The sequence below is a fragment of the Theropithecus gelada genome, chromosome 6, assembly GCF_003255815.1.
Source record: "Theropithecus gelada isolate Dixy chromosome 6, Tgel_1.0, whole genome shotgun sequence".
Taxonomy (NCBI): domain Eukaryota; kingdom Metazoa; phylum Chordata; class Mammalia; order Primates; family Cercopithecidae; genus Theropithecus; species Theropithecus gelada.
Genome location: NC_037673.1, coordinates 108,952,673 through 108,967,699, shown reverse-complemented (window position 1 = coordinate 108,967,699; position 15,027 = coordinate 108,952,673). Strand labels below are relative to the sequence as shown.

Here is a 15,027-nt window from a genome sequence, read left to right as displayed (position 1 = left end):
ACTAAGGATAGCCAGCATAAAGATGTAAAACACCTGAATCCTTGATGAAATCATAGTGCAGCTAAATTGACTAATCATGGACTACTCCATTTCTGCACATTTTATGTGAGATACTGTATTTTTTTTTTTTTTTTGAGATGGAGTCTCACTCTGTCACCCAGGCTGGAGTGCAGTGGCGCAATCCAGGCTCACTGCAACCTTCACCTCCCGAGTTCAAGTGATTCTCCTGCCTCAGCCTCTTGAGTAGCAGGGATTACAGGCACCTGCCACCACACCCTGCTAATTTTTGTATTTTTAGTAGAGACGGGGTTTCACTATGTTAACCACGCTGGTCTCAAACTCCTGACCTCAAGTGATCCACCCGACTCAGCCTCCCGAATTGCTGGGATTACAGGCGTGAGCCACAGCGCCTGGCCCGAGATACTGTTTAAATCAATGTTAACTGGGTATTATACAACTTGGGGGCCTAACAAAACAAGATGTATTCAAGATCTGACACGTGATTGACAGTGGGAGAAGAACCAAGTTTTCTCAAAGATTTCAAGACTGGGTGGTTGAGAGAAAGGTAGTTAGAAAAGAGAAATTGGGGGAAGAGGAATACAAACACACACATGCTGCTGGGTGCAGTGGCTCATGCCTGTAATCCCAGCACTTTGAGAATCCCAGGTGGATCACTTGAGCCCAGGAGTCTGACATCAGCCTGGAGAACACAGCAAGCCCCGGTCTCTTTGAAAAAAAAAAAAAAAGGCTGGGTGTGGTGGTACACACCTGTAGTCCTAGTTACTCAGGAGGCTAAGGGCTGAGATGGGAGAACTGCTTGAGTCTGAGAGGTCTAGGCTACAGTGAGCCGTGATTACGCCACTACATGCCAGTCTGGGTGACAAGAGTGAAACCCCGTCAGTCTCACAAACAACAAAACATATATGTGCATATATAAACACACTAGGTGAGGTTTGGTGAAGAGATCAAACTGACTCAGTTTAGTATGAGCTACACTCATGATAGTATACATAAGATAGACATATATAGGAGGAAGTGGAAGTGGGGAGTTACAGAACCGAGAAACAGCCCCACAGAAGTGATGGTTTATATCATAAAGGATATGATCACCAAGAGAACACAGTGAAAAGCATACGGAACCTTCAGGACACTGGTTACTTCCCCAGGATCCATTCTTCCTTCCCCATATTGTGTTGCAGTCTTCATTTTCAGATAAGATTCACTCCACTGACTAGGCCACTTAGGATAATTACATCCCTCTGGACAAAGATATTGTTACAGGTTTGGCAGCATGATCTATGTTTGTTTAATCAAACTAGAGCTTAGGATTGTTGGGAAAAGGCTAGGAGAAGTGGCCTTCTCTCTTCCTTTGGAAATAAATGAAGGGGCTATAATATGAACATCACTAGTGGCCATTTTTTTTTTTTAATTGGAAGGGAAGCCTAAAGCCCAAACAGGAGGACAATGTTGAGAGAACAGCAGATAAATGAGACCTTAGCCCTGATGACATGACAAAGCACTCTTCAAGCCACTTCTATCTATGTACTTGCCAATTATACAAGCCAAAACATCTCTTCGGGTTTTTTTCTTTTTTTGAGATGGGGTCTCGCGCTGTCACCCAGACTGAAGTGCAGTGGCCCAATCATAGCTCACTGCAGCCTTGAACTCCGCCCCTCATGCAATCCTCCCATGTCCACCTCCCAGAACTGCTGGGATTACAGGTGTGAGATATCTTTCATTTTTAAATCTCATTTGCAGGCTAACTGATATAAGGAAAATGTGAAGAAACTTCCTGAGAAATAGAGAATCAGGAAGTATAATGCAGAAAAGCCAAGAAATTTAGATCATTTTATGACTACAGAAGCCAGTGTGTGTGTGTGTGTGTGTGTGTATATATATATATATACACACACACACACACATATATATACACACACACACACATATATATATATATATATTTTTTTTTTTTTGAGACGGAGTCTCATTCTGTCACCCAGGCTGGAATGCAGAGGTGTGATAGAAGACAGTATATCAGTATATTTCACAACTGATCTAAGGCAGCAGTCCTCAACCTTTGTGGCACCAGGGACTGGTTTTGTGGAAGACAATTTTTCCATGGGACAGGAGTTGGGTGGGGCATGGTTTCAGGATGAAACTGTTCCACCTCAGATCATCAGGCATTAGATTCTCATAAAGAACATGCAACCAAACCCCTTGCATGTGCGGTTCACAACAAGGCTGGCGCTCCTATAAGAAACTAATGCCGCCACTGATCTGCCAGGAGGTGGACCTCAGGCGGTAATGCTTGCTTTCCTGCTGCTCACCTCCTGCTATGCTGCCCAGTTCCTAACACCAAACAAGCCAAGGACCCATAACTGTCCGCAGCCTGGGGGTTGGGAACTCCTGGGTCTAAGGAAACCAAGGACGACAGAGGAAATATCATTGGATTTGGTGATTGAGAGGTCACAGACAACTTATAAAACAGTAGTTTCAGTGGTGAAATGGTAAAGGCAGTCGGAGTGCAAAGGATAGAAACATTTAGTAAGAACTCTACAATGTACCAAACACTTGGATGGACATTTAACATGTGTTAATTTCTTCAATTACCACCCTGTGAGATAAGTATAACATATTTTATAGATACAGAATGAAATCTGAATAGTAACATACCCACAGTCACACAGCTACTAAAGTGGTTTTAAAAGACTTCAAAAACCAAGATCAAAAGTTCTATCTTGCTCAAAAGTCAATGTTCTTCCTACTATAACAGCTTCCTGGGATGAAAGAATGAGTCTTTAAAGAAAAGAACAGAAATAGAGTGGCATAGCAGACTCAAGCTTTAGAATGTCCTCCTAGAGTTGAACAGCATACACACTTATATGGCAGAAGATACAAGCATCTATGTAGACTAGAGAGGGAGAGGCTGAAGAAGGTGGATAGGAAATGAAAATGGACAGTTTCCAGAGAAAGAAAGATGGGAAAGGGTAATCATGGACACATTTGGAGGGAGGGGGTTGCTTTTGAAAAGAAGGAAGGTCATTTCTTCCTCTGAGATATATGTAAATAAAGAGATGACATTGAGATGAAAAAAGTGAAGTGGAAGTATACCTCAGATGGTTGAGATTTTTCTCAGTAAAGGAAGAGATCAAGTTATTTGCTATAAAAACCTTAGGAAATGAGAAGAAAAGGAACACAACACTAGAGACCCAGCAGAGAGCACCAACTGGCATAAAAACTTACCAATATCCTCATATAGCTGTCTCTGATGTCCCTCAGAATTTCAGGGGTCAAACTGATAAAGCTAGTGAGGCTTATTTAGGATTGGGCACTGGAAAGGTACGTCTACAGAAAGTGAAGCATTCTAGGCCACCAATAGCAGCTTAGTAAAAGCTGATGATCGTGGGATCCTGGTTACAAAGGGAGGCAAATGAAATCAGCACTAGGGTAATGGATTGGACAAACAAGGAGACAAAGAAGGTTCATAAAGAGAAAGTGAGAGAGAAAGGAAAAAATACCAAATTCCATTAACAGTGGAAGAGTGAGAGGGCTGGTTTGTTTGTTTGGAGACAGGGTCTCGCTGTCACCCAGACTAGAGTGCAATAGCATGATCTTGGCTCACTGTAATCTCCACATCTCGGGCTCGAACAATCCTCCTGCCTCAGCCTCCCAAGTAGCTGGAATCACAGGCATGCACCACCACGCCTTATTTTTGTATTTTTGTATTTTTTTTTTTGTACAGACGAGGTTTCACCATGTTGCCTAGGCTGGTCTCAAACTCCTGGACTCATGCGATGCATCCGCTTTGGCCTCTCCCAAAGTGCTGGAATTATAGGCATGAGCCACCACACCCCGCCAAAGTCAGAGGTTTTAGAGTTTGAGGTCAGATGTTTTTTGATACAGAGCTTCAAATCATTTTGCCAAAAGCAGTAAGCCACTGACTGGGGCTCAGAAACCCCGACTTTGCTACGGTCCCTTCAAACTGTATGCAGAGAATTCAGAGACAACCAGCTCTAAAAACACACAGGCTCTGGTTCTAGAAAAGTGAAGGCTAGCAACGAATCAACTAGCTCATACAAGAATAAAACATAAAAATATTCCTCCTTCTTTTAAGCTGAACAATTCTATCTCTAAAATTTAAAACTGCATTAATAGGTCAAAAGTCCACAGCAAAGGGAAAAACAGATTATGTGTTATGAGACAGAATGAAAAGTAAACAAATCTGTCAGGCTATTTATAACCCACACGTTAAAAACTTTTAGCATACAATTCTAATACAGCAGGCATAGTTTGTGCTTATAACTTTGGAGAACAACTAGCATAACTTCCAGAAAACGATGTTGCTCAATTTAATGTTAATAAAAAGGTCCACCCATTAGCAATCTCAAAGAGCAAGCTATCATTTATATTTTTAATCTCACTTCTACAGTTTTGGGGCTCTTGACACATTATCCAACCCTTGCATCCAGGGAAAGATGGAAAAATTAGCCATGGCAACTTCCTCCGCTACCGCTTTGATCCCACATTTTGCACTTCCAACTCTGGCAAGGTACCACGTTATTTAGGACAGTTTTTTACACTAGTAATTCTGACTACCCTTGCTCCACAAAAAAAGGAGGGAGCTGAGACTGACAAGTCTAAATTATATGGAAAATATCAGGTACTCCTAAGGAGTGTTAAGCAGTAACAACAATCGAGAATACAAGCAATTTAAGAAGTTTTGAACTTAAAAAGCTTCTCTCCATTTTAGTCCTGTCTAAATAGAAACAAAGGGCTTGTACAACATGGAATTCTAGAACGTCAGTGGGCAATTTAAGCTAACACTGAATAAAAGAATAAATCACTTATCCTTGCTTGTACCATTAAGTGATGTCTTACATGTACTGCATAAGGTCTTCTTTTTTAAAACGAATATAACACTTCCCAATTCTTTCACTAGATCTAGAAAGCTCACGCCCCCACCTCAAAGGTTCAGAGGCCAAAGATTTCCTACAGCCGAAAAAAATGAATGATTTAGATGAACAATCATTTGCCAACACAGGCACCATTCCTCTACTCCGAGGGTCAAGGAGTCAGACTCCGACCTAAACCATCCAAGGCTCCTGGGGACTTGATTCTCTCATTAAAGTGAACAAAATTCACTGGCCTTTGGATAACAGCCCTTTCTTTGTAACTCCACATGCCGGGCTATCGGGTATTTTCCCAGACAGAGAGTTTAAAACTTTTAGAGGAAGCAAGAGGGTCGAAACGAGGAAGACGGGGAAGCGACTAAAATGGGAGGGGCGGACGACCCACCCACCTAATGCGAACGGGGCACCGCTTGCAGAGGCGAAGCTCCAGCAACAGCCAGGAAAGGTGGAGGACTGCGGGCGTCGCGACCCCCTTCCACTGCGTGAGAATGGAGGACCTGCAAAGCCAGGGGCCAACTGGAGGCCTGAATGGGGAGTGCGGGGAGGGGAGAGGGTGGGACGTGGAGAGAAGAGAGCCACGGAGTCGGGCCGAGCACCGTAGGGTCCCGAGCAGCGGCGGGGCAAAGCCGAGGAAGCTTTGCCGGGGGAGGAGACGTCAATGCTTGCAGCCTCACTCACCTGCCAGACGCTCGCCCAGTGGCCAGAAGTACGAGCGCCGCCTGGGCTTTTCGTCTCCTGCCGGACGCAGCTCCTGCTGCCGCCGGTGCTCCAGAACCGGAGAGTTGAGGGTGGTACAGAAACGGGCAAAGCAGCGACCGGACCCGAGCCCAGGGAGGCGTACATAGGGGGCGCTGGGGCCCGAAAAGGCAACTGCGTGCTTCACCTTCCTCACCAACAGCCAACAACGGTTCCCGGGAACAGCATCGAGCCAACCTCGGTCCGCTGCTCCCGGACCTTAGCCCGCAGGTCCCCCCCAGCAGCGGCCAGGCTTCCGGCGGCCACACCCCGCCCCCTTGCTACTTGCCCTCCGCCATCTTGTGGGAGGTGGGAAGAATACACTGCGCATGCGTGAGAGTTGGTGCTGGCTTCTCACAGCCGAGGGACTAGAGCCTGTTATGCGCAGGCGCAATGGGTGCTGCGCGCCGCTTGCGGGGCACTGCTTGGCGATTCTGTCCCGTGAGCCATTGCTGCCTAGGCAGCCGAGTCTCAGTTGCCGTACCTACTGTCCTTCTCTGAATTGTGCTGCAGCCCAGTTAATAGATCCTTCTGCACACACTAGTCCGTTATTATTCTGCAAACATCTGTCGAATGCTCACTATTTGCTACTCCCCGTACTAGACGCTGATGATGGAAAGATGAATAAAACTCCGCCCCAGCCCCACAGGGGCTCATAAGATAGCGGAGAAACGGAGATGAACAAGTTATTATTTTGTAGCTGCGACCTCTGCTTCCCTACCACCTCTCACTACCACCCTGTAGTTTTAATTTTAAAACACCTCTTCCGGGAAATCCTTGTTTGTCTCACACAGTGTGGTAAGTTATTTACCTTACATTACCTCTTCAGTTTCATTTCATTCAACATTAATGAAACAGTATCATTTGGGTTTCCGATATATACTAGATACTGTTTCAGGCTCTAGATTTACAGCAGTAAGAAATACAATAAACTCATGGAACTTACATTCTAGTGTGAAAGAATAGACAATAAAAGACAGTAAACAAAAGAATGTTTGATGGTGATAAGGAATAGAAAGAGAGCAAACCACACAGAAAGATGATGGACAGAGAGGCGGTGATTACTGATCTTTCTCCAGAGGTGACGTTTAATCTGAACCTTAACTTACCACAGGGGCCCAGGAGCCATCGGAAGACCTGAGGCAAAAGCTTTCAGCAGAGGGAACCACAGAACAGAGCCTGAGGTGGTAGCAAGTCTGATATGAAAGAGGGACAGAAAGAATAGGTGGGATGGACAGTGGGAAGGGGAAGTGGTCGGGGGAGTAAGAGGCCAAATCAGGTAGGGCCTCCGGGTCTTGGTAAGAAGTTGGATTTTATTCAAAATGGCCCTTGAATGTTGTTGACGCTGCCTCCCCTAGCCCCCACTACTCCTCTTCAAACAATTCTAGCTCCTGACTGCCTTGCTGCTTTGTATATGCCCCCTTGACTACCTGGAAGACCCTTCCTCTTGTTCTTTAAATGTCTAACTTGTTATCTTTCAAGTTTCAGTTTAAATGTCACCTCAGAAAGGCCATCCTTCCTAGAATAATAAATTTTCCCCTGCCTTCCTTATTATTCTCAATCATTGCACCTTATCATCTTTTCCATGGTACTCAATATGTTTTTAAATGGTCTATTTATTGTTTCTTCACTGCCTCCACACTAAACAGCGGACTCCATAAGAAAGGGAAGACATTTTGTTCATCAATGAACACACAGTGCCAAGCACCATGCCTGGCATGGGTGGTCTGTCGCTCAGTGTCTTTTGATTTGATAAGTGTGGAAGTTTGTCAGAGTCTAACTAGTTGGTGGTGTACTATATTGGTTTCACTTGGTTTTTAAAATTAAATGCAAGTCACTTCTTATTTATATGTATCCTCAACTAATTTATAAATAGGAACCTTGGAGAGAGCAAATGGGATGGAGAAGGGTGGGTGATGGTGGGGCAGTGGGCAGAGTTTATATTACGTATGTTTGTAGTATGGGGAGAACGAAGGCTTCAAGTTAATGGAATCCCTATTGTATGTGCTGTGAACTATGTTAGATATGAAATCCTCACCACAACCTGCTAGATAATTATCCTCACTATTATACATGGGCAAATTCAGAGAGATTAAGTCCCTTGCCCAAGGTCTCACATTAAGGGATAGTGCTGACCATAAAGTCTATGCCCTTCCCATCTAAAGAAATTGGATTTGGAGACAGGCTTATTTGGTGATTTGATTCTGTGTCATTAGCAGGCTTTCATTAGAGATTTCAGTTACCCCCAGTTAAGTGTCCCAGTCATATTACTATCCCTGTATAGGACCTCAAAGGGCCTGACCGGAAACTATTGTCATTCTTTTCTTTTGAACTAGAGCAGAGCTCATTTTAGCATTTTCCTTTTAATTTTTTTTTTAATTCTGTATTTATTTTTATTAATAACGTACATACATTTTCATTAAAGGAAAAGAAGAAATACCATCTAAATGGATACATAGTCTAAATGCTAGCTGCATCCATTGGTTAGGCTTCTCACTGTGCCTAGATAGGACTAGCTCTCCCATCTAGGACCCAGGTGATACCTTAGACCCCCAAAGACCCCTCTGGAAAAGAGTTATAGGCTCACTGCAACAACGTCTTCTTCCATTGACTTATCAGAATTACACACCATCATTTCCCCTCTAAATGGGATAGCTGCCTCGGGATGACTGGGGAGACCTGCCAGGAAGGATGGGGCTGGCATCTTATTTGTGGGGGCCATTTAGTCCTTACACGAGAGAAGAGATTCACTGAACTCATAACATATGCTCATCAACCAAACCCTATCAGTCCATGTGCAAATCAAGTAGTAGGTAGGAATATATACTTGAAAACACTTCCCCACCTTCTACCTCACTACAATGTAATCCTTGGAATAAATCCTAGAAACAAGACAAAGTCTTCAGTTTCTATGGTATTTGCTTCTCTTATGGTTACCATCTGTTAGAGACTGAATTGTGCTACTCCAAAAAAAGGTATGTTGAAGTTCTAACTTTCAGTACCAAAGAATGTACCCTTATTTTGAAATAAAGTTATTGCAGATATAATTAAGATAAAATGAGGTCATACTGCAATAGAGTAGGATAACCGACCATGACTACTGTCCCTTTAAGAAGGTGACCATGTGAAGACAGAGACAGAACGTGAGGATGCCAGATGAGGACAAAGACAAATCGGAGTTATGCAGCTACAAGCCAAGGAATGCCAAAGACTGCCAGCAAACCATCAGAAGCTAGGAAGAGGCATGCATGGACTTTCCTACAGGTTTTCAAGGGAACATGGCCCTGTGGACACCTTGACTTTGGATTTATAACTTTCAGAACTCTAAGTCATTAAATATCTGTTGTTTTAAGCCACCCAATCTGTGGTACTTTGTTATAACAGCTCTATGAAATTAATACACCATTTTATCTGGCAGGGCCTGAAATAGAGGAAAGTGATGTGGGCAGGCAGTGAGAAGGCTTGAGCTACTGCCCCAGTTTGGCAGCAAGCCAGCTGCACAACCTCAAGCCAGTCACTGAACAACAGTTTCCTCATCTGTACAAACAGGAATAATGATAGCCACCCTGCCTACTTCAAAGATCTGCAGTAGTAACTAACAAGTATTCCTCCAGTGATGCTGTGACCAAGGTCTGACAGATACTAAGAAACAATTATGTAAAGACAGGGTTCCTGCCACAGGGAATTTTACAGTCTGGCTGAGAAAACTAGACACTTTCCTGTGATAAGATAACTAGTATGGGCCAAGTGCCAAGTGCGTGGTTTAGATGTTATTCACTATTGATGCTGAAAAAGGGAAGGATCCTGTGGACTGGGGTGGAGAAGGAGACTCCATGAAGGGCCTTAGCAGAAAAGGAATTTATTAGAAGGATATTTGACACCTACAGGATCTTCAGGAACAGCATGCGACATTATGCCTGGAACTGGTCCCAAGAAGCCATCACTGTAGCCACTGCTGGATGCAAATACCAAAACTGAGACTGCCAATACCACTTGACCCAGAGTGGATGATACCTCTGCTGCCTCTGGAAAATAGATACAGTTACTATCACTGCCACTACTCTCAACAGAATGGAGAGTCACTTCATATTCACAACATTAGCTTTCAACCTCAAGCCTAGAATGGGGACAAATCATGGGTATAACCTAGTCACACATTAACACTCTAGCTACATGCTGTCCAATAGAAATATAATACAAGCCACATACATAATTTTAAGTTTTCTAGTAGCCACATAAGAAAGGTTTAAAAAAAAAAAAAAAACAAAAAAAACACACAGCCTCTAATCCCAGCACTTTGGAAGGCCGAGGAGATGGGAAGATTGCTTCAGACCAGGAATTTGAGACCGGCCTGGGTAACACAGTAAGACACTTGTCTCTACAAAAAAATATTAGTTGGGAATGGTGGTACATGCCTGTAGTCCTAGTTACTCTGGAAGGCGAGGCAGGAGGGTCACTTGAGCCCAGGAGTTCCGGGCTGCAGTGAGCTATGATTGTGACACTGCATTCCAACCTGGGTGACACGGGGAGACCTTGACTCTAAAGCCAAACAAAAACTAGGTGAAACCAATTTTAGTAATATATTTTGTTTAACCCAATATATCCAAAATTTTTCAACATGTTGCACTAACCATATGTCAAATGCTCAGTAGCCACATGTGGCCAGAGGCTACCATAGTTGATAGCACAGCGCTAATCGATAGGAATGCCAGGAAAATGAGCATATGAACTTTTAATTTCCGTAGTGAGAGGGGACTTCTGCTTCATGAGGAGGGCAATATCCTAAACAGAAAGATAATTCAGACATAGTCTTACAAATGGAAAATAAAGTTGAAGGAAAACCAAGACTGGATTTTAGAGAATGGAAAATGGTAAACTAAGGACATTTAATTTCATCATGTAGTGACTGAGGGCCACTGAAGGTTTGTGAAATGGGGAAGTATTTTGAAAATTTAATAAAAGTACCAAGCAGGGGTAGATGATAAATTTAAAAAGCCCTTGAAGTTAGAATTTCTGGGCTTAGTTATGTTTTTTATCTGTGCAACTTTGTACAAGTAGCCTCTCTGGAATTTTCTTCTCATCTTCAGATGTGGTGCTTATAATATCTGTCTCAGGCTTGTTGTGTTGTGAGGATTAAATGAAATGGTGCATATGAAAATGACCAGCACCTGGTGCATTATTTAGGGTTCTCCAAAGAAACAGAACAACTAGAATATATATGTAAAATATATATATATATGAGATTTATTATAAAAATTGGCTCCTGTGGTTATAGAAGCCAAGAAATCCCACAATCTGCCATCTGTAAGCTGGAGAACCAGGAAAGCCAGTGGTGTAATTCAGTCTGAGTCTGAAGGCCTGATAATCAGGGTGCTGACAGTATGAATGCCGGTCTGAGTCTGAAAGCTCAAAACACCAGGAGAGTTAATGTCCAAGACAGGAGAAGATGCTCACCCACATTGGTGAGGGAGATCTTCTTTATTCAGTCTATGAATTCAAATGCTAATCTCCTTCTGAGACACCCTCACAGACACACCCATACATAATATTTTATCTCTTATTTGGGCATCCCTTAGCCCAGTCAAGTTGACACATAAAATTAGCCATCACACCTGGCAAGCACTCAATAAATGATACTTAAATCTGAATGAATCTGAGTATCTGGTTAGAGGTCTAGATAAATAGTAAGGAGGTTGGATTATTTCCTAAAAGTCAAGAGGAACTCTAGGGTAAAAACCCAGAAAATATGTATTTTAGATATCTTGATTCTGTCTCAGCGTGGACAAGTTAAAATGTGTACTTGTTTTTTGCCTAGGCCATGTCTTCCTTGAAGCCCTTACTGGTCATCCCTGGCCAGAGGTCATCTCTCCTTCCATGGCTTATTGTTCTCCTTTAGGTAGTATTACATGGCTGTGTGTTGGCCTCATGTCTTGTCTTCTTTACTATAATAGATACATACATGAAGGCATAGGCCATATCTTATTCACATTTGTATTTATCTCCTACAATTTCTTGAATTGAAAGTGTCCAAACAAACAGAAGCTGATGAGTACCATGAGTATTCATTATATTATTCTTACTACTTTTGTGTATGCTTGGAATTTTTCATAATGAAAAGTACTTTTAAAAAGACATCTAAGAAACTTCTGCTGCTAGATGGTGGAGGGGAGGCTAAGAACCAGTGTTTACTTCCTTCTCCTCTGGATATTCCACTAAAATGTCAGTAGCAGGACTTAATTTTTGGTGAAACTAATGAATGTTAAGCTTCAAGGCTCTTCACTTGCATGGGCGCTTGCATGGGTCCTGGAAAATGCCTTAGCAATACGTTCATAAGTTTTTGTAAAATCTGCAAAAGTAGTATCTCTTAATCACAATTGGTTAAGGGCATTATCTCTTTCCACTTTGACTTACTGTCTGTCACAGTTCTGTTTTGTCAGGTGGTATTAGAGTAGCTCTAATAACTTTAGGTTCCAGCTAAGGGGAAGGTGAGTTTAAGATACATTTAAAAAAATTTGGTCAGAGGATATTTATGTGATTCATAGTTATGTCTGTGTCTAGTATCTTATTGATAGCTATCCTAGTGGAGGAATAGCTTCCAGGAGTACCTATAGTCCAGTGCCTGACTCTGTCTGCATTCTAACACAATGTGGGGAGGACCAGAGTTTGTGTTGCAATATGAACATGTTCTGTGGCACCTGAACCCAAAGTATGTATAGAGCCAGAAGTTAGTCTATAGAAAATTCTTCCCAACTTTATAGCACATATGGAAAAGAAATGTGTAGATATCACAGAAAAAGAAAAGACATGATAGAATTTTTCCCAAATGAGACGACAATCTTAAGAAATCACAAGCCATTACTAATAACAAGTTGTCAAGCTGAAAAAAACCTAAACTATCAATAATAAAAAAATTTTGATTAACCATGTTAGAAGAAAGACTGAATTATATTTCTATTCAATCTATTGAATTATAATTAAACAAAATCACCAATTAAAGAGCATCTAGACAAAAATAAATTTGTGGGAATAAATTTGTGACTATTGGGAATTAAGAATGTTCCATCAGTTGATGAGCGATTTGGCAAGTGTCTGGAAGACAGGAAATGATGGATGAACCAAGGTGGAGGACACGCTCCAATCCAGGACATAAACTGCCTTATGGAGAGGCCCACGTGATGTGGAATTGAGGGAGGCCTCTGCCCAAAAGCTAGTGAGGAACTGAGGTTCTTAGTCCAACAGTACATGGGGAACTCCCTGCCATCAATCATGTGAGAGAGCTTGGAAGTGACTCTCTCAGTCAAGGCAGCCTTGGCTGAAAGCTTTATGAGAGACCTTGAAGCAGGGGCACCTAGGTAAACCATGCTAAAATCCCTGACCAACAGAAACTTTGAAAAAAAAAATACTTCTTGTTATAAGCTGCTAAATCTTGGCATAATTTGGAAGGCAGATATGAGAAGGTGTGAATTCCATTTCCAACACTAATTGAATTGGTAATAGAGCAAGCTTGAAAATCTTTAATTATGACATCAATTATACATGTTTCTTCTTTTTTTGTTTCTCTTGTGCCTGTATCAACATTTCACTCCTGATACACTAAACTTCCCTTCTTTTAAGCACCACCTATTTCTTAAAACTTTCCAATTAAAGTGGCTAAATGCAATGATCAACCAGAGACACTGTGCTTTTCTGTCTAATGACAAAAAAAAAAAAGGAAAATCTTCCATCTGGGGAGAAATTGATAATTAGCCATATCCAATTCCCGGACATCTGGTTTTTAAATGAAACTGAGCATAGCAATGTCTGTTCCCTCGGCATTATTTTACTGAAAGTGCTATGTATTCTTCTAGTACTTAAAGGGACAACACCAATGTAACTTGAATATCAAGTTATGAAACATTTGTCTCAATTGTTTTTCATACTACCAAAATGTTAGCTATTTATCGTAGAAAATTTGGAAACTTCAGAAAATCACAAGAAGAAAGAAAAAAAATCTCACCCTTCACAATAAAATTGTCACCATTTTGGTGGTTCTTTTTCAGATTTACTTTAAAATGAAAGGAGTTTCAGAATAACAATATTGCCCTCGACAATAAATCCTCATTTTTAAAAAAGCATATTTTAATGAATAAAATTTAACAAAGAAAACCAAATCATTTATTTCACTGAAATTCACATCAATATCTTGACACAGTTTATGGTTTGGCTGATGACATTGATAAGCAACCCTAACAAGCAGTCTGAGTAGCTCAGGGGACCATCCTATAAGACCAAAGCAGCCCCAGCAGCACGTTGAGAGCAGTGGGGTTCAAGAGAAACAACATATGCTTGCATCTGCTCTCCCTTCATGCTGCTACTGCTCCCCCATCATTTGGGGTTGGGGAGGGATCCAGAGACTTGCACCAAGATCTTTAGTGGACTGGAGCCAGCTTAAAGAACCGAGAGAAAGTCAGTTTAGAGATTTTATGAGTTGGCAGTTACACACAGCTATTATTAAAAATTAAATAATATAAAATTGCAATTCAATAAATTATATTGAAAACAAAGGTAATAAACACTCAAAACTCATCACTTTCAAATCATTTTCTCACATTTAACCATTTCCTATGCTCCTGATGCCATTCTGTCTGTTGTATCTGAATGGTGGAAATACTGTACAATGTTCTAGGCACATCTGTTCAAAACACTGAGTTCAACGATGTCACATTGGTAGTTAGAAATTGACCGGAGTGAGAGCATTTACACCAGAGAACTCAAGACATGCTCAAAATCTGGGCTTGACTTACTGTTTTGTTGTTAGTCTAGCGATGGAGAAAATGTTAATGTTGTACATTAAAGTTAAAAGCATGTCACGTCTATTGCTCTTGCTTTGTGAATAGCACAAAGATTGAGGAAATATTATTCCAGTATTTAAATACCATTATCAAATTCTCCCGAGTCACTCACATTATTGACAAATAAAGTTCTAACACATATCTTTGTTGTTTCACTTTCATCTTACTCATTAATGACAAAGAAAATATCAGCCAGGATTCTTGTCAAAACTACACTTGTTTGTTATTTATAATGATATGTTGGCTACAGATACAAAAGTTCAGCAAAAATCAGTGAAACATTCATGAGCAAAAATCATGAGAATTATTGGCTATATGAAATTCACATTAAAGAATATTTTCTGTTTTGCTAATATTTATACACTCTGTGCTATATACTCTTTTTTCTTTTCTTTTCGTTTTTCTTTTTTTTTTTTTTTGAGATGGAGTCTTGCTCTGTTGCCCAGGCTGGAGTACAATGGCATGATCTTGGCTCACTGCAACCTCTGCCTCCAGGTGCAAGTGATTCTCCTGTCTCAGCCTCCTGAGTAGCTGGGATTACAGGCATGCGC

General features: G+C 41.5%; 1 protein-coding gene across 5 annotated transcripts in view; it reads right to left on the bottom strand.

Annotated features, from left to right (window-relative positions):
* The window catches only part of APC (APC, WNT signaling pathway regulator), a 144,319-nt gene extending 138,356 nt beyond the window's left edge, over positions 1-5,963 (bottom strand). For all 5 annotated transcript variants that reach the window (XM_025387550.1, XM_025387546.1, XM_025387548.1 and 2 more), the window contains exon 1: positions 5,589-5,963. Coding sequence is in view for 4 of the 5 variants with exons in the window: in XM_025387546.1 (XP_025243331.1) it covers positions 5,589-5,753 (165 nt within the window). In the remaining variant the exon portion in view is untranslated. The remainder of the gene's footprint in view (positions 1-5,588) is intronic.
* Positions 5,964-15,027: the final 9,064 nt, after the last annotated feature.